At 45.7% G+C, this 25,556-nt stretch overlaps 1 protein-coding gene and 1 long non-coding RNA gene across 3 annotated transcripts; both read left to right on the forward strand.

Annotated features, from left to right (window-relative positions):
* Nucleotides 1-1,772: 1,772 nt before the first annotated feature.
* Nucleotides 1,773-21,866, forward strand: LOC122946679. The gene is made up of 6 exons (XR_006391252.1): nt 1,773-1,882; nt 5,084-5,217; nt 5,390-5,529; nt 8,045-8,101; nt 19,883-20,036; nt 21,069-21,866. It is a non-coding gene; the product is annotated as an uncharacterized LOC122946679 (long non-coding RNA).
* LOC122946678 (SCAN domain-containing protein 3-like) lies at nt 10,550-23,558 on the forward strand. Of its 2 annotated transcripts, none has more exons than XM_044306440.1 (2): nt 10,550-12,015; nt 23,123-23,558. In XM_044306440.1, the coding sequence occupies exon 1, from the start codon at nt 10,786-10,788 to the stop codon at nt 12,001-12,003; it is 1,218 nt and encodes a 405-aa protein (XP_044162375.1). In that variant the 5' UTR covers nt 10,550-10,785; the 3' UTR covers nt 12,004-12,015; nt 23,123-23,558. The 2 variants fall into 2 exon arrangements, with proteins under 2 accessions (XP_044162375.1, XP_044162376.1); XM_044306441.1 differs by lacking the exon at nt 23,123-23,558 and adding an exon at nt 13,122-13,509.
* Nucleotides 23,559-25,556: the final 1,998 nt, after the last annotated feature.

Consider the following 25,556-nt stretch of genomic DNA (forward strand, 5'->3'; position numbering starts at 1 on the left):
CAAAGGACATAGCGGCGCTTTATCTTGAAAACTGCTCTCGCCGCAATAATATTAGGCTGGTGGGAATACCAGAGAAGTCAGAAGGCCCAGATACTACTGAATGCATTGAAAAATGGCTTGCGGACAAATTCCGAGATAGAGGACTTTCTACACTATATGCGATTGAACGAGCGCATTGGGTCCCCACCAGACCCCTGCCACCAGGGCGCCCACCACGCCCAATACTTGAGGGTTAATACTGTTAATTGTGCCAATGATAGCAATTCTAAGATGTTGAAACGTACAGTCCTTCTTCACCAATCACCTGGATGGGGGAAATGGGGAAGAGATGGCAGAATGTACTCTGGTGATTAACATTGCTTTTCCTTGCAGCTTCTGGGATGTGGAGATGTATGGGGTCCTAACCTACTTTTATTTTTGTATGCACTCTTATGGAATCTGTTACAAGAATACTTAGTTGGAATGTGAGGGGAATGGCGGATGCTACGAAGAGACACGGTCTGTTCCGTTACCTATCTAGATATCAGCCAGCAATAATATGCTTGCAAGAAACGCATATGACCAAACAATCTATACATGTTCTACAAAAGCCGTGGTTGGGTTATTCGGTGCACTCCGTCTTCTCCTCACATTCCAGGGGGGTTAGTATCCTGGTCCATAAAAATATTAAATTTGAATGCCTTAGGGTATGTGTGGATGAGGAGGGAAGGTTTATAGGAGTGCATTGTGTGGTCCAAGGGTTGAGAATGGTGTTGGCGACGATCTATATACCCCCACCATTTTCCTCGGTGCCTTTAAGAAAGTTTATGGGGTTTATGGCAGAGTTTTCTGAGCTTCCAATGCTAATAGTGGGAAATTTTAATAATGTGCTCGACAGCTCGCTTGATAGATGCCAGGTCACATCTAGTGATAGTAGTACGGGTGAAACTCCGTTTGCGAGACTACTGAGGGAAGTAGGTCTGACGGACATTTGGAGGGAGACCCACCCCTCGACTTATGGCTCCCTGTCGCGTATAGATATGGGTTTGGTGAATGCGCCCATGTTTCCACTTGTACGGAACTCAGAGTATCTTGCCAGGACCTTATCAGACCACTCCATATTTAGTGTCGCCCTTGACATTTCTGAGACAGCCAGACCGGGGGTTAGATACTGGCGTTTGAACGCTTTCTGGCTAACACTGATAGGTGATACGTCCGATACGCTTCAATCCCTTAGGGAATATTTTCGCATAAATGAGGGGACTGCATCTCCGATAGTTGTCTGGGAGGCGATGAAGGCCTTCCTCAGGGGATCCCTAATTAAAACAGTCAGTCGGATTAAATCTAAATCTAGAGAGCTTGAGTTACAGAAACATGTAAATATGAAGCTTGCGGAGGAAGCCTTTGTGCTGAACCCATCTAACCTAACAAGTAACGCTTTAAAGACTAGGCAGGAGGAGCTGAGATGTCACCTCTTGGAGGTTGCAGAGAGGAAACAGCTGTTTTGCAAGCAACAGTTTTTTACAGAAGGGGAGAGTGTAGGCCATATGCTCTCGATCATAGCGAAAGCTCAGCAAGGTTCGCAATGTATTACTGGCCTGATAGATTCCAATGGCGTCTTGAGGCGTGATACTGAAAACATCTTAAATATACTGAATAATTTTTATTCCTCTCTGTATACTTCTAAGGTGTCGTGTTCAGATAAGGAGATCAACGCCTTTTTGAATACATTGAATCTCCCTAAGCTGTCAAGGGAAGATAGTATGCGGTTAGAGGAGCTGAGTTAGAAGAAATGAGGGCGGCACTGGGCGCTATGGCTAACGACAAGGCGTCAGGTTTAGATGGGCTTCCGGCAGAAGTATATAGGACCTTTACGGAAGTGCTGCTCCCGGAACTTTTGAAGGTATTCAATTATTCCAGAGAGGGGGGGGGGTGTTACCTCCGTCTATGCAGGAGGCGCTCATTGTCGTCATTCCTAAGCCGGACAAGGATCACTCTCTCCCGGACTCATATAGACCGATCTCCTTGCTCTCCACTGATGTTAAGTTGCTTGCGAAGGTATTGGCCACGCGTCTGTCTAAAGTGATTTTGTCTATCATACACTCTGATCAGACTGGCTTTATGCCTCAGAAGTCTACGTCAATCAATGTAAGAAGAGTGTTTGCCAGTATTCAACTCACAGCTAAAAATGTTGGAGATAGAGCTATCCTTTCTTTAGACGCGGCCAAGGCCTTTGATAGCATCGAATGGCGATTCCTGTGGAGAGTTCTGGCGCATATGGGATTTGGAGATGAGTACATATCCTGGGTCCGAGTGTTGTATTCTAGTCCCAAAGCATGTATTAGGGCGAATGGTGGGGTGTCCCCCAAGTTCTGTTTGGGCCGGGGCACTAGACAGGGGTGCCCGTTGTTGCCTTTGTTATTTGCAGTTGCGATTGAGCCGCTAGCTGCAGCGATTCGCAGGTCGTTAGACATTCGGGGGTTCCAATATGGATCCGTTAACAATAAAGTGGCGATGTATGCGGACGATACTTTGCTTTTTCTAGGGGACACTGGTCCATCCCTGGCAGCGGCTATGACAATTATTGACCGCTTCGGTGCCTTGTCGGGTTTGACTATAAATTTGGGTAAATCGGCAATTATGCTGCTTGACGGGCAGGTGCAGTCGCAGACAGTGCGAGAAAGAAATATCCCATGCGTAGCCACCTTTAAGTACTTGGGCATTCATATATCCCCTAGAATTCGGGACTTTGAGCGCCTTAACTTTGACCCGCTGGTTATTAAGTTTAGGAATAAAGTTAAGGCATGGTGTAAACTGTACCTGTCGGTGGCGGGAAGAGCGAATCTTATTAAAATGGTGTTGATGCCCCAGCTACTCTATGTTTTACACCAGCGGTCCCCAACCGCCGGGCCGCGGCCCAGGACCGGGCCCTGGATGAGACTATGCCGGGCCGCAGAGGAACGCAGTGAAACTGAAAGCGCATGCGCGCCCGACGCATAAAAAAAAAAAATGTAAGTCAGCGGAGAAGGAGGGAGGGACGGAGGCTTGGGGATCCCTCCCTCTCATGACGCGGCCGCTGCAGAGCCCAATGCAATGAGCTGGCTCTGAGGCGCCCCATCACTGCCACCAATGAATAGGTCTAATAATAAAGTAGGGGGAGGGCTTACTGCTGCTTACCGAACGGCAGCCTCTTCTGGTCTGTCAGTGTGCGCGCGCGCTCTTCTCCCGCCCGTTTTCTTATACTGAGAAGTGTGAATAAGCGCCGGCCAGTACAGCGTATCCGACAGCACAGCGACAGGAGACCACGCTGTGTCAGGTGTGCTGGACTCTGGAGACATTGGGGGGTGCACTGGCTGCTGGTGGTGCGGTATTTGGGGGGGGGGGGAGTGAGAGCGGGACCCTCCTTCAATAACAGACTTGCCTGGATGTAGGACTGGCAATGTGAAGCCGCTCTGAGAACCATGAGGGCGCAGGTGGCTGCCGACCGCGTCACTTGTGCTATTCTCACAGTGTCCGTTAAAAATAAAAGTGGTAACCCAGTTGCTAAAGTCAACGCCAGATGTGAACAGAAAAACGTGCTGCAAAAACTGCATGATTTAAATGCAGATTTGACGTGGTTTTAAAATCCACCCACAGGTCAATTTCTGTGCAGACCCCAACCCCATCCCAAATTCCTGATTTGGGCTGAGGTTTGGTGTACTGCAGATTTCCCCTCCGCAGACAAATCCTTTGCTAGGGCCACATGCACATGGTGCGTACTGCAGTTATTTTGCGCATCAGTTAGGCCTCATTCACATGTCAGTTTCAGTGTGCAGTGTCCCACTCGGTGACGGTCGTGGGCACTTCAAACTGTTGTATATGCCTATCTAAGGGTACTGTCACACTAGCGTTGTTTGAATCCAGCGGGAAATTCCATCACCGGAACTGCCCGCCGATCTGGAAAAACGTGTGAAAACGGATTACATTTGAATCTTGATCAGGATTCTGATCACAATGAAAAAATGCATTGGAAAAAAACAGATCCGCCATTTATGGACTTTTTTTTCACATTTTTCGGGTTTAACATGCAAAAGTGGGATCACACGGCACTAATGCAAGTCAATGGGGAAAATGCCGGATCCGGCGTTCAATCAAAGTGTTCCGGATTTTTGGCCGGAGGTAAAAATACAACATGCTACGGTTTTCTGAAAAGCCTGATCAGTCAAAAAGACTGAACTGAAGACATCCTGATACATCCTGAACGGATTACTCTCCATTCAGAATGCATGGGGATAAAACTGATCAGTTCTTTTCTGGATTTGAGCCCCTAGGACGGATTCTATGCCGGAAAGAAAAACGCTAGTGTGAAAGTGCCCTTATCAAATTTACCTGATCAGTCAAAAAGACTGAACTGAAGACATCCTGATGCATCCTGAACGGATTACTCTCCATTCAGAATGCATGGGGATAATCCTGATCTGTTCTTTTCCGCCATAGAGTTCCGTCCTAGGGGCTCAATGCCGGTGTTCTGCCACTTTTCTATACCCGGACAAATGTCTATACCCGGAAGTGATGTAGCTGCATCGGAAGTCACGTGGACGCGTTGGAGGAGGGGGTGTGCGGGCTGCGCAAGTGCATTTGGCTAAAAGTATAGTAATCTGGCAGAACGCCGCGAGCCCGTAATCTACATTAATTTGTACCCTCGTGGGCTCGCTTCTCTCGCCATGCATCAGGCTCGGCCTCGCTGCGCTCGGCATTTGCTAAAACGGACTCTATGCCACCATTGATAGTAAAGAAATGGAGGGCTGGGAAAATGCAGGGGCGTTCTGCCAGATTAACCTACTTTAGCCGAATGCGCTTGTGGCCTCCTCCAGCTGATTCCAATGCGTCCACGTGAATTCCGGTGCAGCTACATCACTTCCGGGTATAGACTTTTGTCCGGGTATAGAAAAGTGGCAGAACACCGGCATTGAGCCCCTAGGACGGAACTCTATGCCGGAAAAGAAAAACGCAAGTGTGAAAGTACCCTAATGCGGCGGTCCCCTACCGCCGGGCCGCAGCCCAGGACCGGCCCGGCGGTCAGAATAAAACTAGAACATGTCCCGTTTACTTTTACTGCACATAGGGTGGCGGAGCTGGAGCAGTGGCATAGCCGTGCGAGGTGAGCCAGGACAGGAGAGGGAGTAGTCCCGTCTGGGAGGAAGAAAGAAGAGCCTGCCTGAAGATACTGAGTGCCATCTCGCGTGCCTGCTAAGTTAGGTGAGGGTGGTGGTGTCATCATGACCAACTGCTGCTCCCTATTGTGAAGTTGACCGCGTGCCCCCAGACTGCTGCTCTGTCCCCATTGACTATAATGAGGGCAGAGTTCCAGCGAGGCACGGCAAAAGGCTGTCAGAATAAAACTAGAACATGTCCCGTTTACTGTACATAGGGTGGCGGAGCTGGAGCGGTGGCATAGCCGTGCAACGTGAGCCAGGACAGGAGAGGGAGTAGTCCCGTCTGGGAGGCAGAGGAAGAAAGAAGAGCCTGCCTGAAGATACTGAGTGCCATCTCGCGTGCCTGCTAAGTTAGGTGAGGGTGGTGGTGTCATCATGGCCAATAATAAGCTCTAAGTAGCCAGATACAAAGGGCCACAGAACATCCAGCATTCAGGCAAACTGCATTAAACAGCATGCAAGTGAAGCTTATTGTCTGCATCCCTGGTGGAGTAAGGCAGTCACAGGGTTTATATATATATATATATATATATATTCCAAATAAATGTAACGCAGCACTCCTTCTTAGATAAAAAGTGAAAAAATACCAAATTTATTCAACACATGTTGATACAGGCAACGTTTCAGCTCTCTCACAGAGCCATTATCAAGCCAAGTGCTTGGTATTTGGTATTTTTTCACTTTTTATCTAAGGAGTGCTGCGTTACATTTATTTGGATTGTGTTTGGACCCCGGGACCTAGGGGAAAACGCTGGCACCTTAATCATTTGCATCACTTGAAGTGAGGAGTGCTGCCCTGCCATCTTTTTGATAGATATATGTATATATATATACAGGTCCTTCTCAAAAAATTAGCATATTGTGATAAAGTTCATTATTTTCTGTAATGTACTGATAAACATTAGACTTTCATATATTTTAGATTCATTACACACCAACTGAAGTAGTTCAAGCCTTTTATTGTTTTAATATTGATGATTTTGGCATACAGCTCATGAAAACCCAAAATTCCTATCTCAAAAAATTAGCATATCATGAAAAGGTTCTCTAAACGAGCTATTAACCTAATCATCTGAATCAACTAATTAACTCTAAACACCTGCACAAGATTCCTGAGGCTTTTAAAAACTCCCAGCCTGGTTCATTACTCAAAACCGCAATCATGGGTAAGACTGCCGACCTGACTGCTGTCCAGAAGGCCATCATTGGCACCCTCAAGCAAGAGGGTAATACACAGAAAGAAATTTCTGAATGAATAGGCTGTTCCCAGAGTGCTGTATCAAGGCACCTCAGTGGGAAGTCTGTGGGAAGGAAAAAGTGTGGCAGAAAACGCTGCACAACGAGAAGAGGTGACCGGACCCTGAGGAAGATTGTGGAGAAGGACCGATTCCAGACCTTGGGGGACCTGCGGAAGCAGTGGACTGAGTCTGGAGTAGAAACACCCACAGGCGTGTGCAGGAAATGGGCTACAGGTGCCGCATTCCCCAGGTCAAGCCACTTTTGAACCAGAAACAGCGGCAGAAGCGCCTGACCTGGGCTACAGAGAAGCAGCACTGGACTCTTGCTCAGTGGTCCAAAGTACTTTTTTCGGATGAAAGCTAATTTTGCATGTCATTCGGAAATCAAGGTGCCAGAGTCTGGAGGAAGACTGGGGAGAGGGAAATGCCAAAATGCATGAAGTCCAGTGTCAAGTACCCACAGACAGTGATGGTCTGGGGTACCATGTCAGCTGCTGGTGTTGGTCCACTGTGTTTTATCAAGGGCAGGGTCAATGCAGCTAGCTATCAGGAGATTTTGGTGCACTTCATGCTTCCATCTGCTGAAAAGCTTTATGGAGATGAAGATTTCATTTTTCAGCACGACCTGGCACCTGCTCACAGCGCCAACACCACTGGTAAATGGTTTACTGACCATGGTATCACTGTGCTTTATTGGCCTGCCAACTCTCCTGACCTGAACCCCATAGAGAATCTGTGGGATATTGGGAAGAGAAAGTTGAGAGACGCAAGACCCAACACTCTGGATGAGCTTAAGGCCGCTATCGAAGCATCCTGGGCCTCCATAACACCTCAGCAGTGCCACAGGCTGATTGCCTCCATGCCACGCCGCATTGAAGCAGTCATTTCTGCAAAAGGATTCCCGACCAAGTATTGAGGGCAGAACTGAACATTTTATTTGAAGGTTGACTTTTTTTGTATTAAAAACAATTTTCTTTTATTGGTCGGATGAAATATGCTAATTTTTTGAGATAGGAAATTTGGGTTTTCATGAGCTGTATGCCAAAATCATCAATATTAAAACAATAAAAGGCTTGAACTACTTCAGTTGGTGTGTAATGAATCTAAAATATATGAAAGTCTAATGTTTATCAGTACATTACAGAAAATAATGAACTTTATCACAATATGCTAATTATTTGAGAAGGACCTGTATATATATATATATATATATTGCAAAAATCCACAGCACTCCTTAAAAGTGAAAAAATTTGCTATTTATTCACACATGTCATACAGCAACGTTTCGGTTCTCTCAAGCCTTCAACACTTGGCTTGAAAAAGGTTCTGAGAGAGAACCAAAACGTTGCTGTATGACATGTGTGAATAAATAGCACATTTTTTCACTTTTAAGGAGTGCTGTGGATTTTTGCAATTTGTCTACCACCCAGAATTGAGGGGTTACCGCATCCTGGGTGATCAAAAGCATTGAAAGGGCTAATATCAGTTTTCCTGGTGGTCCTGCTTGCATCTGTGACCCTGCTAGCTATACCACTATGCTGTATTAATACGGCGCAGTTTAATTGCATTTTGCAGTAACATATTGCGTTGATTTGCTTCCTTAAGTTAAGACACCCCATGTTCACATTATAGGGCACCTGAATACGTGAGAGGACGTCCCTGACCAGAGTGAATCAGCAGGACCTTCATGTGAGCAGCTACAACATCTGGGCTGGCAGTACGGTGCCAGAAAACCAGCAATAGTCCTTCAAAATCTGTGACTCCATGTGCCTAGCTGAGACCCTATAAGTAGAAGTTATAATACAGTAGTACGCACTACGCATATAAAGTACCTGCACCCCTTCTCAGCTCAGTTATATTACCCCACTGTATAATGTTATATAACTGAGGAGTATCAGGGTACATTATACAGTGGTAATATAACTGAGGGATATCAGGGGACATTATACTGGGGTTAATATAGCTGAGGGGTATCAGGGTACATTATACAGTGGTAATATAACTGAGGGATATCAGGGGACATTATACTAGGGCTAATATAACTAAGGGCTAGCAGGGGACATTATACAGTCATAATATAACTTATATATTACCCCTGTAAAATGTCCCCTGATAGCCCTTCTCAGTTATATTACCCCTTGTATAATTTACCCTGATACCCCTCAGTTATATTACCCCCTGTATATGTATAATGTTCCCTGATACCCCTCCTCAGTTATAATACACCCTACTGTTATATACCCTGATAGTCCTTAGTTATAGACAGAGCATTTCTTCTGCTCACACAGGTGAAATAAAATAGTCTGTTCTATAAGCACCACATTATTTTCTGTCCGCCGCCACAAAACAATATGGAAGTGCCCATCCCGAGACCAGGCTCTGGATCCGCCACTGTCCAGTCCCCAGCCATTAGTGATCTGAAAAGCGCAGGTACCCACACACTGTCCCACAGATGGGGTCACCTATTATTAATCTGAGGTACATGGTGTTATTACATTAGTACCCCCATGTACCTCAGATTAAAAGTAAGTGGCCTCCAATCACCTCATCAAATAATGGGCAACATTGGGTTAACCATTAATGTGAGGTACACATAATGAGGTTACTTACTAGTAATGTGAGGCACATGCAGCTCCAACTTGATAAAGCAATGTGCCTCATATTAACAGCAAGTTACTCCAGCATGTACCTGATGCCATTAACCCCATGTTGTCCATTATGTTAAGCGGGGTACTACTTGACGAGGTTGCTATTAATATGTGGCACATGGTTTCATTCATTTTTTAGACTCCATGTGTCTCACATTAATAGCCAGTAACCTTATCATACTGTAGTACCCAACACCAACCCACACATTAACCCCATGCTGTCAGGAAGTACTTGCTGGTGTTACTATTAATATGAGGCTTTATCCATTTAGACCTCTATCTGCTTCACATTAATAGTAAGTGACCCCATCAAGTACATCCTCGCATAATGGTCAATGGTCTTTGCAAAAAGTAAAAATAAAAAAATACTCACACGTTTACCCCATGCAACATGTGGTTAACGTGTGAGTATTTTTTATTTTTTTTGCATGTTAAATTGGTGTTGCAATACTTTTTTTGGTATCAAACTCAAAATTCTGGTATTAGAGAAGACTTCATCCCTGCTCAGTGGCCGTTGTATTCGCTCTAGTCTAGCTGAGATGCCGTACAATTGCTGGGGACCTCTTCAAAGCCAGTGAGAAGAGGAGCTGTTCTTGCAAGAATGACCTAGTCTCGCAAGAACAGCTCATCTTCTCCCTGGCTGTGAAGAGTTCTGCAGCAATTGTACGGTGTCTCAGCTAGAGCGAATTCAACATCCACGGAAAAGGGATGAAGTATCTTCCTCCCTGAACCTAGAATTACAGATTTTTCAATATACCTATACTATGCTACACTACATGCCAATCACAGCTTGACAAAGGGCGCATTCACTGTTGCCCAAAATGTTACAGCAGTATGTGACTATTCATATGTGGTGGTTCTCCAATAAAATAAATTCTTAATTGCAGGATTTATTAGGGCCATGCGACAAATAGGAGAACAAGAATAGTGCCCTTGAACTTGTGTATAAGTCAAGTGAATACATACTAGGCGCGAAATAGAAACAGCTATATTCAGGGGAAGAACAGTAACAAGTGGACAGAATAGATTTCATTTCTCACTTGTGCACTCCACGCACAGATAAAATAAAGCCACAAGCTATTAACCCTTGTAAAATGAGTAAAAAGCAAACATTGCTGCAGAGTTTCTTTAAAAAGGGAGAAAGATCCAATGATGAGACAGCAGATGAGACAGCAGCAAAAAAAAAGAAAGCTGCATTTAAAAGAAAATATCAAGAGTCCTACTTAAATTATGGGTTCATCGCAACAGGTGATTCACATGCCCCAAACCCGCTGTGTGTAATATGTGGCGAACGACTATCCAACGAGGCCATGAAGCCTTCAAAACTGCTTCGCCACTTAGAGACCAAGCACCCTGCATCAAAAGACAAGCCTTTGGAGTTTTTTGAAAGAAAAAAACATGAATATGAAGGACAGAAGCAATTACTGAAGACCACCTCATCATTAAATGTGTCTGCACTGAAAGCATCATTCTTAGTGGCTAACCGCATTGCCAAGGCTAAGAAGCCCTTTACTATTGGTGAAGAGTTGATCCTGCCTGTCCTTGCTTTTAGGAGAGGCTGCAGTTAAAAAGATAGCACAGGTTCCTCTTTCGGCTAGCACCATAACTAGACGAATTGATGAAATAGCAGAGGACATTGAGGTACAATTGTTAGAGAGGATTAATGAGTCACCGTGGTACGCAATTCAAGTTGATGAGTCTACTGACGTTGACAACAAGGCAATAATGCTTGTCTTTGTGCGATATATATTTCAGGAGGATGTGCATGAGGATATGTTATGTGCATTATTGTTGGCAACCAACACCACAGCTGCTGAGCTATTCAAGTCCTTGGATGATTACATAACAGGAAAACTAAACTGGTCATTTTGTGTCGGTGTTTGCACAGATGGAGCCGCTGCCATGACTGGACGGCTTTCTGGTTTAACTACTCGGGTCAAGGAGGTTGCGCCTGAATGTGAGTCTACGCACTGTGTCATCCATAGAGAAATGCTGGCTAGCCGAAAAATGTCACCCGAACTTGACAGCGTTTTGAAAGATGTGATTAAAGTAATAAATTACATCAAAGTACATGCCCTTGACTCTCGTCTGTTTGAGCAGCTCTGTGAGGAGATGGACACTGAGCACAAACGTCTTTTGTTACATACAGAAGTGAGGTGGCTTTCTAGAGGTAGATCTCTGGCAAGAGTTTTTGAGTTACGAGAGCCGCTTCATAGATTTCTTTTAGAAAAAGAATCACCACTTGCTGCACATTTCAGCAGTAAAGAATGGGTTTTAAAACTTGCTTACTTGTGTGACATATTCAACTTGCTCAATGACCTCAATCTGTCACTTCAGGGGAGAATGACAACTGTCTTCAAGTTGGCAGATAAAGTGGCTGCATTCAAAGCGAAACTGGAATTGTGGGGACGGCGAGTCAAAATAGGGATATTTGACATGTTTCAAACATTAGCAGGGATTTTGGAAGAGACCGAGCCTGTACCTTCATTCTCCCAATTGCTGTACGCTCACCTATCTCAGCTTTTAAAAGAGTTTGAGCGTTATTTTCCAAGCACACAAGACCCTCGAACCAGGAAGGAATGGATCCGTGACCCATTTGTGAACAAGCCTGGTGAGGCAACCTTGTCCGTGCTAGAAGAAGACCAACTGCTTGAGATTGCAAATGATGGCGGCCTGAAAAGTATGTTTGAGACGTCAAATCTTGCAACGTTCTGGATTAAAGTCAAGGCAGAACATCCTGAGATCTCCACAAAAGCGCTGAAGACTCTGCTGCCATTTCCAACATCCTATCTTTGTGAAGCAGGGTTTTCTGCAGTAACAGCAACCAAAACAAGATTACGGAGTAGACTGGACATAAGGAACACACTTCGGGTGTCATTGTCGCCCATCACCCCTAGATGGAACTGTCTTGTTGCATGGAAGCAAGCCCAGTGCTCCCACTGATTCAGCATTATGGTGAGTTGAGTCACATTTAAATAATAAGTGTATTCGTTACATAGTGTTATATATTTTAACATGCACCTTGTGTTTTGTCATGCACGTGAATCAGTCAACCCCGCCCACCCTAAGCCACGCCCACCATAAGCCACGCCCCAGAACCCACCCGGTCCCCGGGAAAATTGACTTGTATGAAACTGGTCCTTGGTGCAAAAAAGGTTGGGGACCACTGTTTTACACAATTCCCCGGTCTGGCTGTCGAAGTCTAAATTTGATCAGATTAATGCTACTTTCAGGGAGCTCATATGGTGCAAGGGGCAACCGAGAATTAAACTTGAAACGCTGCAATATCCTAAAACGGAAGGGGGCCTTGCAGTGCCGAACCCCTGGGTGTACTTCCTGGCTGCACAATGCCAACACTTTAAAGGGTGGATGGACCCGGAGCCGAGTGAGGTGACATGTCAGCTGTTTGCTCATTGCTTGTCGTCTAGTGACCTAATGTTGCTCCTGGAGACTAAGGGTGCCGGGAAAAGTGGTCCGATGGGGGATCTGGGATACTTGATGCAGTCCGCATGGAACAGGGTTAAGCAGCTAAGAGGTGTTGTCGGCAATACGGAATACACTCCACTGTGGGACAATCCCGTGCTGCCGGAGTTCCTCTCTTTGTCTGATTTTGGAGCATGGAAAAGGAAGGGTATCCTGAGATTAGGCCACCTTCTGGAAGATAAAAATTTAATGTCCTTCGCCAGGCTGCAAGAAATATATGAGTTACCTAGGACCCACTTCTATAAGTACCTTCAGGTGAGACACGCATACAACTCCACATTTAGGGGTCCGACTGTGGTGGCTGGGAGGGATATCACATTGCACCAGATTCTGTCCAAAGGGGCGAAGAGAGGTATGATCTCCTGTATATACAAGCTGCTGCTCGATACGTTTTTGCTATTACATCCGCTGGCTGCTAGGGGTAAGTGGGAAAAAGATGTAGGCGAACTAACAGATGACCAATGGTCTGACATGCTGGAGGCGATACCTCTCTCTTCCTTGAGCGAAGGATGTAAACTCTCGCAGCTGTTTATAGTCCACAGGGTCTACAAGACACCGTTTTTTTTGGTTCCGCATAGGTTTTAGACCTACGACTGAATGTCCAAGGTGCTCTGTAGAATCTGCGGACTTGATGCACATGATGTGGAAGTGCGAGAAGCTAGGGAGATACTGGAAGACGGTAACTCGGACTATACAGGACGTATACGAGGTACGGATACCGCCTGACCCTAGAGTGTGTGTGTTGGGTTATGTCTCTGAACTGACCACTAGTCAGGTACATAAAATAGCAATAGGTAGAGTGCTATATGTTGCTAGAAAGTTAATTGCCTTGCATTGGATACAGACAGCGCCGCCCACCTTGGGTGAATTCTTAGGTACAGTTGACACGAGCGAGTGGTGTACCAGAAGCGTGGATGCCCATCAAAATTTGAGAAACTATGGGAACCATGGTTGTCGATTCGACGTCTGAATAGCAATGTTTAGTATTATTTTTGCACCTTTTGTGCTAAAGTGGGGTGGGGGGGAAGGGTGGGGGGGGGATGGGTGGGAATTTGATTGCTACTTACTGTTTAGTAACCTGACTGCTGTCAGCCTTTTGAAAGTTATGTCTGTGTATCATCTCTGCTTATGATCTGTAAACGCTCAATAAAAAAGATCTGATAAAAAAAAAAATCCAAGGGTTCACATACTTTTTCCACCTGCACTGTGAACGTTTACATGGTGCGTTCAATAAAAACATGGTTACATTTAATTCTTTGTGTGTTATTAGTTTAAAGCGCTTCTGTCAGCCCACTAAACCGTTTTTTTTTTTGTTGGTTAATAATAATCCCTACACTGCGAGCTCCCTGTACATAAGCTAAATATTCATTTTTGTTCAGTAGATTTTGTTAAAAAGCAAGTTTTATAATATGTAAATTACCTTGCTACCAGCAAGTGGGGCGCCTACTTGCTGGTAGCAGCCGCATCCTCCGATCCTAATGACGCCCCCTCCGCAGTGTGATTGACAGGGCCAGGGAACGGGATCGTTCTCTGCTGGCCCTGTTTGCATTCAAAATATCGCGCCTGCGCCGTACCTGTCTTTAATCGGCGCAGGCGCACTGAGAGGCGGCCCCTCCATCCTCAATGCGCCTGCGCCGGGTGTAGATGTGACGTCATCGGCGCAGGCGCATTGAGGATGGAGCGGCCGAGAGATCGGCCGCCTCTCAGTGCGCCTGCGCCGATTAAAGACAGGTACGGCGCAGGCGCGATATTTTGAATTCAAACAGGGCCAGCAGAGAACTATCCCGTTCCCTGGCCCTGTCAATCACACAGCGGAGGGGGCGTCATTAGCAGCGGAGGATGCGGCTGCTACCAGAAAGTAGCCGCCCTACTTGCTGGTAGCAAGGTAATTTACATATTATAAAACTTGCTTTTTAACAAAATCTACAGAACCAAAATGAATATTTAGCTTATGTATAGGGAGCTCGCAGTGTAGGGATTATTATTAACCCAAAAAAAAAAAAAAAAGGTTTAGTGGACTGACAGAAGCGCTTTAAGCAGACTGTGATTGTCTATTGTTGTGACTTAGATGAAGATCAGATCACATGTTATGACCAATTTGTGCAGAAATCCATATCATTCCAAAGGGTTCACATACTTTTTCTTGCAACTGTATATATTCCGCAGTCTTCCATGAGTTGTGTTTCATTGTACAGTGCGGCTGTGTATTTATTGCTCATCTAAATAAACATTTTCCACGTTTTATTTGTTCCCTGGGTTTCATGCGTGAGAATATAAAACCTATATGTACAGAGGGAACTGCTCACAGAAAATGAGGATAAATAAAGCAGGGGAACAATCCAGAAAAATCACAGAAGAGAAATACCCCTAAAATTTAACTTTTACTAAATGCATTTAAGATTTGAACACAAAAACCCGAAAATAAATTGTAAATAATTATTCTAAAATCATACCCACGCTAGGATACAAATGGTGCACATATATCAACGTATAAGCGGAACAACCAGGCGACAGTATCGGGGTAAAGTATACTTAGACCAAAGCAATTGGCTGAGATCCATAACTCACGGTTACTTGATACCAAATGCTACGATCAGCAGGTCTCCAGAGGTAACAGCCAAGATGAGGTGGTAGGGAAGATCATCTGTCCCTAAGGTAACCCTACCACTCGCCCTGCCTAAATGTGGAACAGCCACCCAAAGGGGCGATACCACCTACCCCTGGAGACCTGCTGATCGTAGCATTTGGTATCAAGTAACCGTGAGTAATGGATCTCAGCTAATGCTGTTGCCTTGCCTTGGTTTAAGTATACTTTACCCCGATACTGTCACCTGGTTGTTCCGTTTATCTGTTGATATATACGTGCACCATTTGTATCCTAGCGTGGGTATGATTATGATTTTAGAATAATTATTTACAATTTATTTTCGGGTTTTTGTGTTCAAATCTTAAATGCATTTAGTAAAAGTTAAATTTTAGGGGTATTTCTCTTCTGTGATTTTTCTGGATTGTTCCCCTGCTTTATTATCCTCATTTTCTGTGAGCAGTTCTAATTGTTATGGTAGGATTCCTACAGGGACCCATCAACACAGATTCCTGGCTAACTGAAGCTCAGGAGGTGTTTTCAGAGGAGGGTGAGAGCGGTTTGGATAATACACAGACTCTTAAGACGATCTTTAAGGACCTTTTTATGAGGGTTATAAGGAGAGCCTAAGGTCTTGGTGGGAGGCCCTGTCCCCTGAGAATTATATAAAACACAAAATTGTTCCCAAGGGCCTGAGGGTACACCTTTTACCAACCTCAAGATCACGCTCTCCTTCCCTATTGGAAAAATGGGAGCAAGAATCATTATCTAGTTCATTAAGGTTTATGCAAATACCGTTGGAGGAGGAACGATGTATCATTGAGAGAACTTCTGAACATCTAAATAGTCTAATTGAATCAGCTCTTAAGTTTAAAACTGAGTCTGAATTTAGCCGACGGGAGTCTATTCTACAGAGTGGTATCAGAATATCCTAAAAGAACGCAAACATAGGTAGTTCATACGTGATCTAACAGAGTTTAGGGAGAAGAGAGTATTTGAATGTGCTATCACTCCACAACCAACTCAGTCTGTTAATAGCTCGACTACTGATATTGACTCCTCAGGATAAGAGGAGCAAAGTGGTAGAGAGCGAGACGAACTGCTCTCAATTCTCTCAGATTGGATGAGAGAAGCCTCTCCTGCGGACTCCAGGTACCTTGTACTGGATTCTCCTCCAGATAGGCTCTCCAACCTAGAAGGGAGGCATCTGTGGTCATCGTGATCCAAGGAGGTTGAATCAAGGACCTCCCATCTGATAGGTTCCTCCACCACCTGAGGGAGGAACGGACTTCGGGAGACAGGGAGTGCGTCTTGTCCAACCCCTTGGGGTTGCGATTCCAGACTGCTAACACTTCTTCCTGAAGTGGACGTAGGTGCCATAGGGCCAAAGGAACTGCTTCCGCAGATGCTGACATGTGGCCTTACATCTTCATGAGTGTTCTGATGGACACCCACCGAGGTGCCATGAGGAACTGCGCGGCTCTTCTCGAGAGAGGGAAAGGGTCTTCCGTTCGGAGTCTTCAAGAAAACCCAAGAACATCCTGGAAGTAGATGGAACGAGCTCCGATTTTATTTATTTTTTCCCCAATTTATGAGCCAGCCCAAGCGCTGGAGAGACTGAAGAGCCAGCTGAAGATGAGATAAAAGAACATCTAGAGTGGCGGCTTTTAGAAGCCAGTCGTATAGGTATGGCACGATTTCTAGCCCTAGAAGCCTGAGTTGGGCGACAACCGGAGCCACAACTTTTGTGAATATATGGGGAGTGGAAGAAATGCCAAAAGGCAACACAGCAAACTGGTAATGTTTTACCACCCCTCTTATGTAGACCGCAATTCTTAAAAATCTCCTGTGAGCTAGGTGAATCGGGATATGAAGGTAAGCATCCTTCAGATCTAAGGTGATCATTAGATCGCCGGGGTTTAGGATGCTGATGAGTGATCGAATGGTCTCCATTCTGAAGCGCTTTGGTCTTATGAACCGACTTAGGTAACGCAGGTCTATGATCATGGGCCAATCACCTGACAGCTTCGGGACTATAAAAACGGGGAGGGGGGGGAGGGGGGGGTTATATACTCCCAGCCCTTGTTCGCGAGGAGGAACTTCCTCTAGGGCCCTTTTTTGAACATAAAGGAGGACAGAATCCTCTAAGATGGACTGGTCTGGTTTAGGGTTCTGGTTAAAACAAATTTCTCTTGGGGAGGGGACAGAAAATCTATTTTGACCCCCACATAATTATTTCTAGGACCCACTGGTCCGGAATATTTTGCAGCCAGGCCTGCTGAAATAAGCTTGGACGACCTCCAACTGGAGGGGAACTGAAATTCTGAGCATCGCACAGACGATTTGGAGGGGAAGTGGGAAGGTAAGCGGGAGAGTTATAGATCCGCTTTACAGTCCTTTCCACGACCCCGTCCGTGTCTGGACGACTCCTGACGTCTCTGAGACCTTGAGGGGCCCTGGGTTCTAGAACTTCTGGGCCTACTCCGGCCCCGAAAGGATTGTTGGGGGAGGGACTTCCCCTTTTTATCTGCCAGGCTCTCCAATCTAATAGATCCCTAAGGTTGCTTCCGTCATCAGAAGGAACTAAGGTCCTCTTAGACAACTTGGAGATCACCATATTGACCTTCGGAGGCGGTACCCACAGTTCTGATTCCGACTCCTGGAGAGGAAACATCAGTTTAAATCTCTTCGTGAGAACTGGACTTTTTTCAGGATGCTTCCATTCAGTTAACATAAGCTTTTTTTAAAATCTTTATCCACTTTAAAGGCCCCCTAGAGGTGGACGGTGGAGATTCCCCTTGCTCAACATCATGATCCCTTGACCTTGTCTTTGCGTCTTCTCCGCAAGAAAAAGATAAGTGGCATCATCTTCATCAGAAGAGGAGGAGGAATGGTCTTCAACCGAAATGATGTCTTCAGCCATAGGTATAGGACCTGGCGATTAAGCTCAGGGCCTCTTAGAAGAAAGGGCGCTCTTGATCTCCATAATGGAATTACCCATGAATTCCTTCATCCAGCCAAACATGTCACCCATCGTGGGTTGCGTCAGAGGAGAACAGCATAAAGGACACCTATTAAATTTATAGGAGTCCGGCATCGGCATCTCACAGTTGGCACAAGTTAGATGCTTCTGTTTATTGGAGGATTTCTCATGCTGGTCACCACTGGGAGACGCCATCTGAAGAAACAACTTGGAAAGTAGTTTAGAATAGACTCACTGCAGGCAGAGGGAGAGTCTGGTGTCTGCTGAGCTTTTATAGCTAACAGACCCTCCCCCTAGTGTAGCTCGCCAAGGCGGATGACTTAGAAAATGGATCTCATCGCAACAATAAAATAATTGTGGGGGTACCGGAAAAAACAGAAGGGGCGAATGCCACGGAATATATAGAAAAGTGGGTACAGGAAAAATTTCAAGACAAAGGACTGTCCCCGTTATATGCTGTGGAAAAAGCCCACCGGGTGCCCACGAGACCTCTACTTCCTAGTAGACCACCGAGACCCATCATTGCTAAAATATTGCACTTTAAGGATAGAGATACCATAATAAAGCAATCTCAAGACCATGCTTAATTGGCCATAAATGGTGTAGCTGAAGTCCAGAAGAGACAATGAGTATCCTGGATGTTAAAAGGAGACTTAGAAATTTGCAGGTCCAATATTCTATGTTGTTTCCGGCCAAGTTGAGAGTGGTGGCCATGGGATCTACCAGATTCTTTGAGGATCCAGAAGACAAACTGGCTGGATTGCCATGAAAGTCAGCTGAAAGAACAGAACAAAGTCACCTGAGCAGTTGGGATTGGAGAAGAAGCTTCTGAGTTGTTCGGCAGGAAGCCCTGAAGAGGCCGCAAGTTATTACCTTTTTTAATTTTTCTTCTGTTAGAAACTTTTCTCCAGGATTTAAGTTCCCAAAATATGGGAGGACATCACAAGAAGAATTAGGTCCACGTTCTGGACTTTTTGTTCTTTAATTATGTTTTCAGTTCTTATGAAGCAGGAGTGTGAGCTGAACGCAGAGCTGAGTATAAGGCCCCTTTCACACGGGCGAGTTTTCAGTGCGGGTGCGATCCGTGCGGCGAACGTATAGCACCCACACTAAATCCTGACCCATTCATTTCTATGGGGCTGTGCACATGAGCGTTGTTTTTCACGCATCACTTGTGCGTTCAGTGGAAATCGCAGCATGCTCTATATTGTCCGATTTTCACGCGACGCAGGCCCCATAGAAGTGAATGGGGTGCGTTAAAATCGCATAGCATCCGGATACCATGCGTTGCGTTCAGTTTTTTTTGACGGAAGTAACTTAGCAACACTCCTGGGCTATATAATACAGGAAGTAGGCGTTTTTTTTTCTCTGTGTCTGTCTGCATGTGGTTTGTGGCAGCACATGAGGGATACGTTGTCTGCAGCTTTTTCAAGCCCTCGCGGAGCGAATTCTTGTCAGCATGCCCAAAAATCCACGTGCCATGGATGTGGAAAAGCTCATTGTCCTGGTGCAGGATAGGCCCTGCCTCTGGGATCTACGTTGTTCCGAATACCGATATAAAAAGGACGCTGCCTGGGAGGAGGTTACCCAGGATCTGTTTGCAGCCATATGGCAAACGACCAAAGGCCAAAGTCGCAGGAATTTAAGTAAGTTAACAATGTTTACATGTTTGATCCATGTTGTCCTCCCTAGTATATAGGCCTTGTTATACGTTAGTTTACCTATCACTTTAGAAATTGATCCATGTTCCTTTCTTGCCTTTCTATTACCAGTTGAAGAGGTCAAGAATCGTTGGCGGAGCTGCCGTGACCAATTCCGCAAGGAAATGAGAAATCAGGGGCGGAGCGGGGCTGGTCTCCACAAGAAAAGACCGTACCTCTTCCGGGAGCAGCTAATGTTCCTTCGCGCCGTCATGGATCTGCGTCCGTAAGTCCATTCTACACAATAAGCTATACGCGCTGTATGTCGAATTTTTTCGTACTGTGAATGTTTTGAATGGATCAATGTGAAATGTCATATTTAGCAATAGCAAACCTTCACATTGCTCCTTTCTTAACCAAAAGTAGGAGATTAAAATGATAAGTTGAGTAAAGATTGATGGTACGTAAATAATGTAGCAGGATTAACCCACATGCTCTATGGGACATAAGATGTCTAATAAATGTGTAAAAAAAAATTTGTTTCCTCGTCTTGGTTAAAGTTAACACGATAGTATACACGAGTATAGATCTTCTATTTCTGAGTGTGTGGGTTATCCCTGCTACATCTATACTACCACAATTACCACATATGTCTATTTTTGGTTGGCAGAGGAGTTGCTAGTGTGTGAAAACATCTGGGGCACAAGGCCACTGTACAACGCCCCCGTGAATCAAAGTTCCACCCATGAAGCTATGTCGCCATCCCCGGGGGGCAGGGGGGCTTCACAGTAGTTAGTAACCCCTTTCAGCAGTCCCCCCTTCAGTGAATGGGGGAGTGCTGAAAGTGGTTTAATAACTACTGCGAAGGGACTAGCCATCTGGGCAACCCCCAGATCACCCCCCACCCCCCCCTTGTACTAGTTCCGCTACTTATCTGCTGCGCCGGCATGAGTTCAGTCACTTCTGTGCCATCGGTGCTCAATCGCAGCAGATAAGTAGCGGAACTAGAACAAGGGGGGTGATCAGGGGGGTGATCAGGGGGGTGATCAGGGGGGTGATCAGGGGGTTGCCCAGTTCCAATCAATGGAAAAATTCCCTTGAATATTTCCTTAAAATTCTATCAGCAATCCAGCATAACATTCAGGGCACTGGACCAAACATATGGGGCACAAGCCCCGAATGTTTTGCCATAATGACGCCCCAGTTTGTTGGGCCAGTTAGTACTATGTGACAAATGTAGATTGTGTAGCTCATGACAGGAATATGTTAATAGATTTTTTTCGAATCGTCATGTTTATATATTTTAATCATTTTGTAGAGGAGGAAGGAGAAGAATCGGCTCCACAATTGTCCAGTGCTTGTGAGGAGGAGACGACAGCTGGGCAGCAGGAGACTCTTCCTGGACCCAGACCAGCACCTTCCGAGCCTCCTGCAGCATCAGGAGCTGATTTGTGCCGCTATGGCTATGACAACTAATTGTCCCCAACCACCCCACTGTTTCCCAGCCATTACCCGACCAACAACAAATGCCCCCCCCCAAGGGATCATTATGGGCCACCAATGGCGCCATATGTTCCCCAGATTCAGGGTGAACCCAGCTATGGTCCTCCGGGACCCTCGCCCAGTCGAGCTGGGCCACCACAATGCCTTGGCCCCCCTTCCCAGGCACAATATTCAAGGGCTCCTTCCCAGGCCCAATATTCAGGTCCCCCATCCCAGGGCCAATATTCAGGTCCCCCATCCCAGGGCTAATATTCCGGCCCCCCTTCACAGGGCCAATATTCCGGCCCCCCTTCACAGGGCCAATATTCCGGCCCCCCCTTCACAGGGCCAATATTCCGGCCCCCCCTTCACAGGGCCAATATTCCGGCCCCCCCTTCACAGGGCCAATATTCCGGCCCCCCCTTCACAGGGCCAATATTCAAGGGCTCCTTATGAGGGACAAGCTCAAAATCAGGCTGGACCCTCACAATATTCAGCCCCTCCTTATCAGGGACCTTCTTCGCCAAGGCAATATGTTAATTTGCAGTAATTTTGCCTGAAAAATTTATTTATTTTCATATACCAGAGATTTTATTTTCATATTGTGTGCAATAAAACACATTTTTGTTTTCAAGCTTCTAATGTGTCTGATTTTATTTTATTGTGCATGCACATACCACAATATATAGATAGTACATTTGTACTAAACATTAGTAACCACATAGGACACATATGAAATGTTAATTTTGCACACAAACACTGACGTTCAATAGTTTTTATTTTTAGGGGTTCTTACATCAAAATGTAGGTCATAATAAATGTAAATGAGTTTGTTTTATTACACATACATACAAAACATGTTAGACCAACAAATCTATACTCCTACAACACCATATAATCAATATTAACACATTTGTTTAACTCTGTATTATACCAAAAAACTTTTTTACAAATTTGAGTAATTTTGCCACATTTTGTAGGTAATAGAGAAATGAGGTATTAGTACATACTTCACATACCATGTAGATTAGACTATTTATTTGCAAAATATGTAAGCTCGCAACCCACGTCAAGGGTCCTCATTATCTTGCGAGTCCCTAACTAAAAAAAATCAAAACTGAACTAAACTCAAACCATCCTGGTTATGAAAATAGAGTGGCAAACACAAAAGTCCATGACTACTGTTGAAAAGGAAAAGAACCGATAGGGGACATAAAATAATCCAGCATATCCAGATCGTCCAAGTAGTAAAGTGTCTCTTGGTGATGGTGTACTGTACACTTGGGCGTCTTCATTAGGTGTGGCCTCATAGGTGCGTATGTAGTCATGCAGCACTACACACACCTTGATGACCACATTGACATTTTGCGGTGCCAGCTGTATTACCGACTGGAAAACCCGCCATTTATTAGAAAAAATGCTGAATGTGCACTCCACAAACCTTCTGGCTCTACTTAACCGATAATTAAAATTGTGATTCTTGGCATCCAAACCGCGTCGAGGATAAGGACGCATCAGGTGGCTAGAAAGGGCAAATCCCTCGTCCCCTACAACCACATAAGGCGCTGGTGGCCCAGTAGAGCCAGGAAGGTTTGCTGGCTGTGGTACGTCCAGTTGGTTGGACTGAAGCCAGCGACCAGTGGCGTAACTACCAGGGAAGCAGGGGAAGCGGCTGCTTCGGGGCCCGGGCTGCCAAGGGGCCCGGCGCCCAGCTTGTGTGACAGTTTATTTTCAACTTAAATAGTTAATTAAAATGATCGATTCTCATCAGGGCCCCTGGATTCACAGCAGGCGCGGCGGCGGCGGCGGCCCCCCCCCCCCCTCCTCCGTAAATATGTTGATCGGATCATGCCCCTTATTTGTCTTATCTTACTGTCTCCTGTCCTGCAGGCTGTAGCCCGGCCCACATACATACACTGATGAATGATTCTTCAGAGTGACAAGCCGGCGGCAGCAGTAAGTGACAGTCACAGCCTGACAGGTCAGCGGTCCGGTCACAGAAGGCGGGAGAAAACAGCCAGGAGCAGGAGGACAGGAGCTGCAGGCAGCAGTAGAGAAGAAGATGGCAGAGCGCAGAGGAAGACGAGCACTGAGTGGGTCTGAGAGCAGCACCACGTCAGGTCCAGCAGACCAGCACCAGCGGTCCAGCGCCCAGCCCAGAGCCAGAGTGTGAGAGTGGTAGTGGTAGTAGTACTACTACTACTAGTTAGTAAGTTGTAACTACTTTGTGACTGAGCCGAGGTAATGGAATATGGCTACTGTGGGGTCTGGGCCTGGGGCAATAAAGGGGCATTGCTTGGCATAACTAGTGTGTGGAGTTGTGGACACTAATGGAATGGGCCTTGGGGAATAATAATAACAACATTTTAGGGTCCATTCACACGTCCGTTTTTTCTTTCCTGATCTGTTCCGTTTTTTGCGGAACAGATCAGGACCAGATCTGGACCCATTCATTTTCAATGGGTCCTGTAAAAAAATCGGACAGCACAATGTGTGCTGTCCGTTTCCGTTGTTCCGTTCCGCATGTCCGTTTAAATATAAAACATGTCCTATTCTTTTCCGCAAAATTCGGATCCTGGTACAATACAAAGTCAATGGATCCGCAAAAAACGGAAGACATACGGAAACATTTTCAGGAACAACGGATCCGCAAAAAAACGGACCGAAAATCGGGATATAGGAAAATACTGACGTGTGAATGTAGCCTTACTGTGTGGGGGCAATAAGGGAGGCTGGGAGCACAACTACTGTGAAGGGGAAATAATAGAGCATAATAACTACTGTTTAGGGAGGGAATACCTACTGAGTGAGTGGGACGTCCGCCGTTGTGTGGTGAGTGTAGGCGTCTTACAAGCCGCTGCTGAGGGAGGGGTTGTGGGGAAGTTGCTCTGGGCATTCATACATTTTTCTCTGGCTGGGACCCATACATTTCTAGCAACTGTCTGCGCCTCCCTGGCCACTGTCTGAACCCCTGGGCCCTTATCTGTGCCCCCCTGCCTTTGTCTGCGCCCCTGGCCCCTGTGTGCACCTGCCTGGCCCTTATCTGCACCTCCCTGGCCTGTGGGCTGTGCCCCCGGCCCTTGTCTGTGCCCCCCTCCCCCCGGCCCTTGTCTGTGCCGCCCTGACCTGTGCCCCCCTGCTTGCTGTTCTGCCATCTACTACTGTTTATTTTATTGCTCTTATATATGCAGAGGGTGTGCGCTTATATGTGCCATAATAACCACTAGTACATGGCAGAACTGCGGGCAGAAAGGGGAGGCTGCCATGTACTGCAAGCTATAGACATTTTATATAAAGATAAATAAACACAAAAAAAAGTCTTCACACATCAAGCAAAAAAAATTGAATAAGGGCCCATGCACACGACCATACGCCCTCTGAAATATTCGGTCCTTGAGATGCATTGATCGTGTGTACGGGAGCGCACAGCTTCGGAGGTTACTAAAACGTATGATTATGGGACAGTAGTCTCGCGCGCAGCCCAACGCGCAATTAACCTATGATGCTGTGCGCTCCTGTGCACACAATCATTGCTGCACTGGGACATATGGCTCGCAGCTCGCTCACGGACTGTATGTCTCGGAGGGCATACTGTTGTGTGCATGGGCCCTAACAATGATCAAAAAATTGCACACACCCCAAAAATGGTACCAATAAAAACTACAGTTCACCCACATAAATGCCCTCATAAAGCTCTGTAGACAGAAATATGAAAAACTTATGGATATCAGAAAATGGTGATGCAAAGAAAAAAGTATTTTTCTGAAAGGTTTTATTTTAACCCCTTCTACCCCAGAGGCTTTTTTTCCTTTTGCATTTTCGTTTTCAGCTCTCTGCCTTCCCAGAGCCTTAACTTTTTTTTTTTCCCATTAACATAGTTGTATGAGGGCTTGTTTTTAGCAGGACAAGTTGTACTTTCCAACGCAACCATTTGTGCATAAAATGTAGTGGGAAGTGGAAAAAATAAAATTTTACCACAGTTCTATAGTTTTTGTTTTTTCACTTGTGATCTTGATTCTCCAGGTCAGTATGAATCTGGCGGATACCACATATGTATAGTATATTACAATATATTTCTTTCTACCCTCTAGATTTCATTGCTTGGAGCAGTGCGTCGCCAGAATTTGAAGAGGAGAAGAGCACGTCAGTGAAGACTGCGGTCCGGTGAGAAAGATCCCAACAAGGGTGAGTACGGCTGGCTTTAGAGCTGTGGACCCGAGTGTCTCCTTCTCAGCCTCTACATCTTAGTAAAATTAGAGGAGGAGAAGGATGGACTTCCGTGGCATCCGGCAGGAAAAGGATGGCGTGGCAGCCTGGTCTGGTC

This window comes from Bufo gargarizans, chromosome 9 (genome assembly GCF_014858855.1).
Source record: "Bufo gargarizans isolate SCDJY-AF-19 chromosome 9, ASM1485885v1, whole genome shotgun sequence".
In the NCBI taxonomy this organism is placed as follows: Eukaryota; Metazoa; Chordata; class Amphibia; order Anura; family Bufonidae; genus Bufo; species Bufo gargarizans.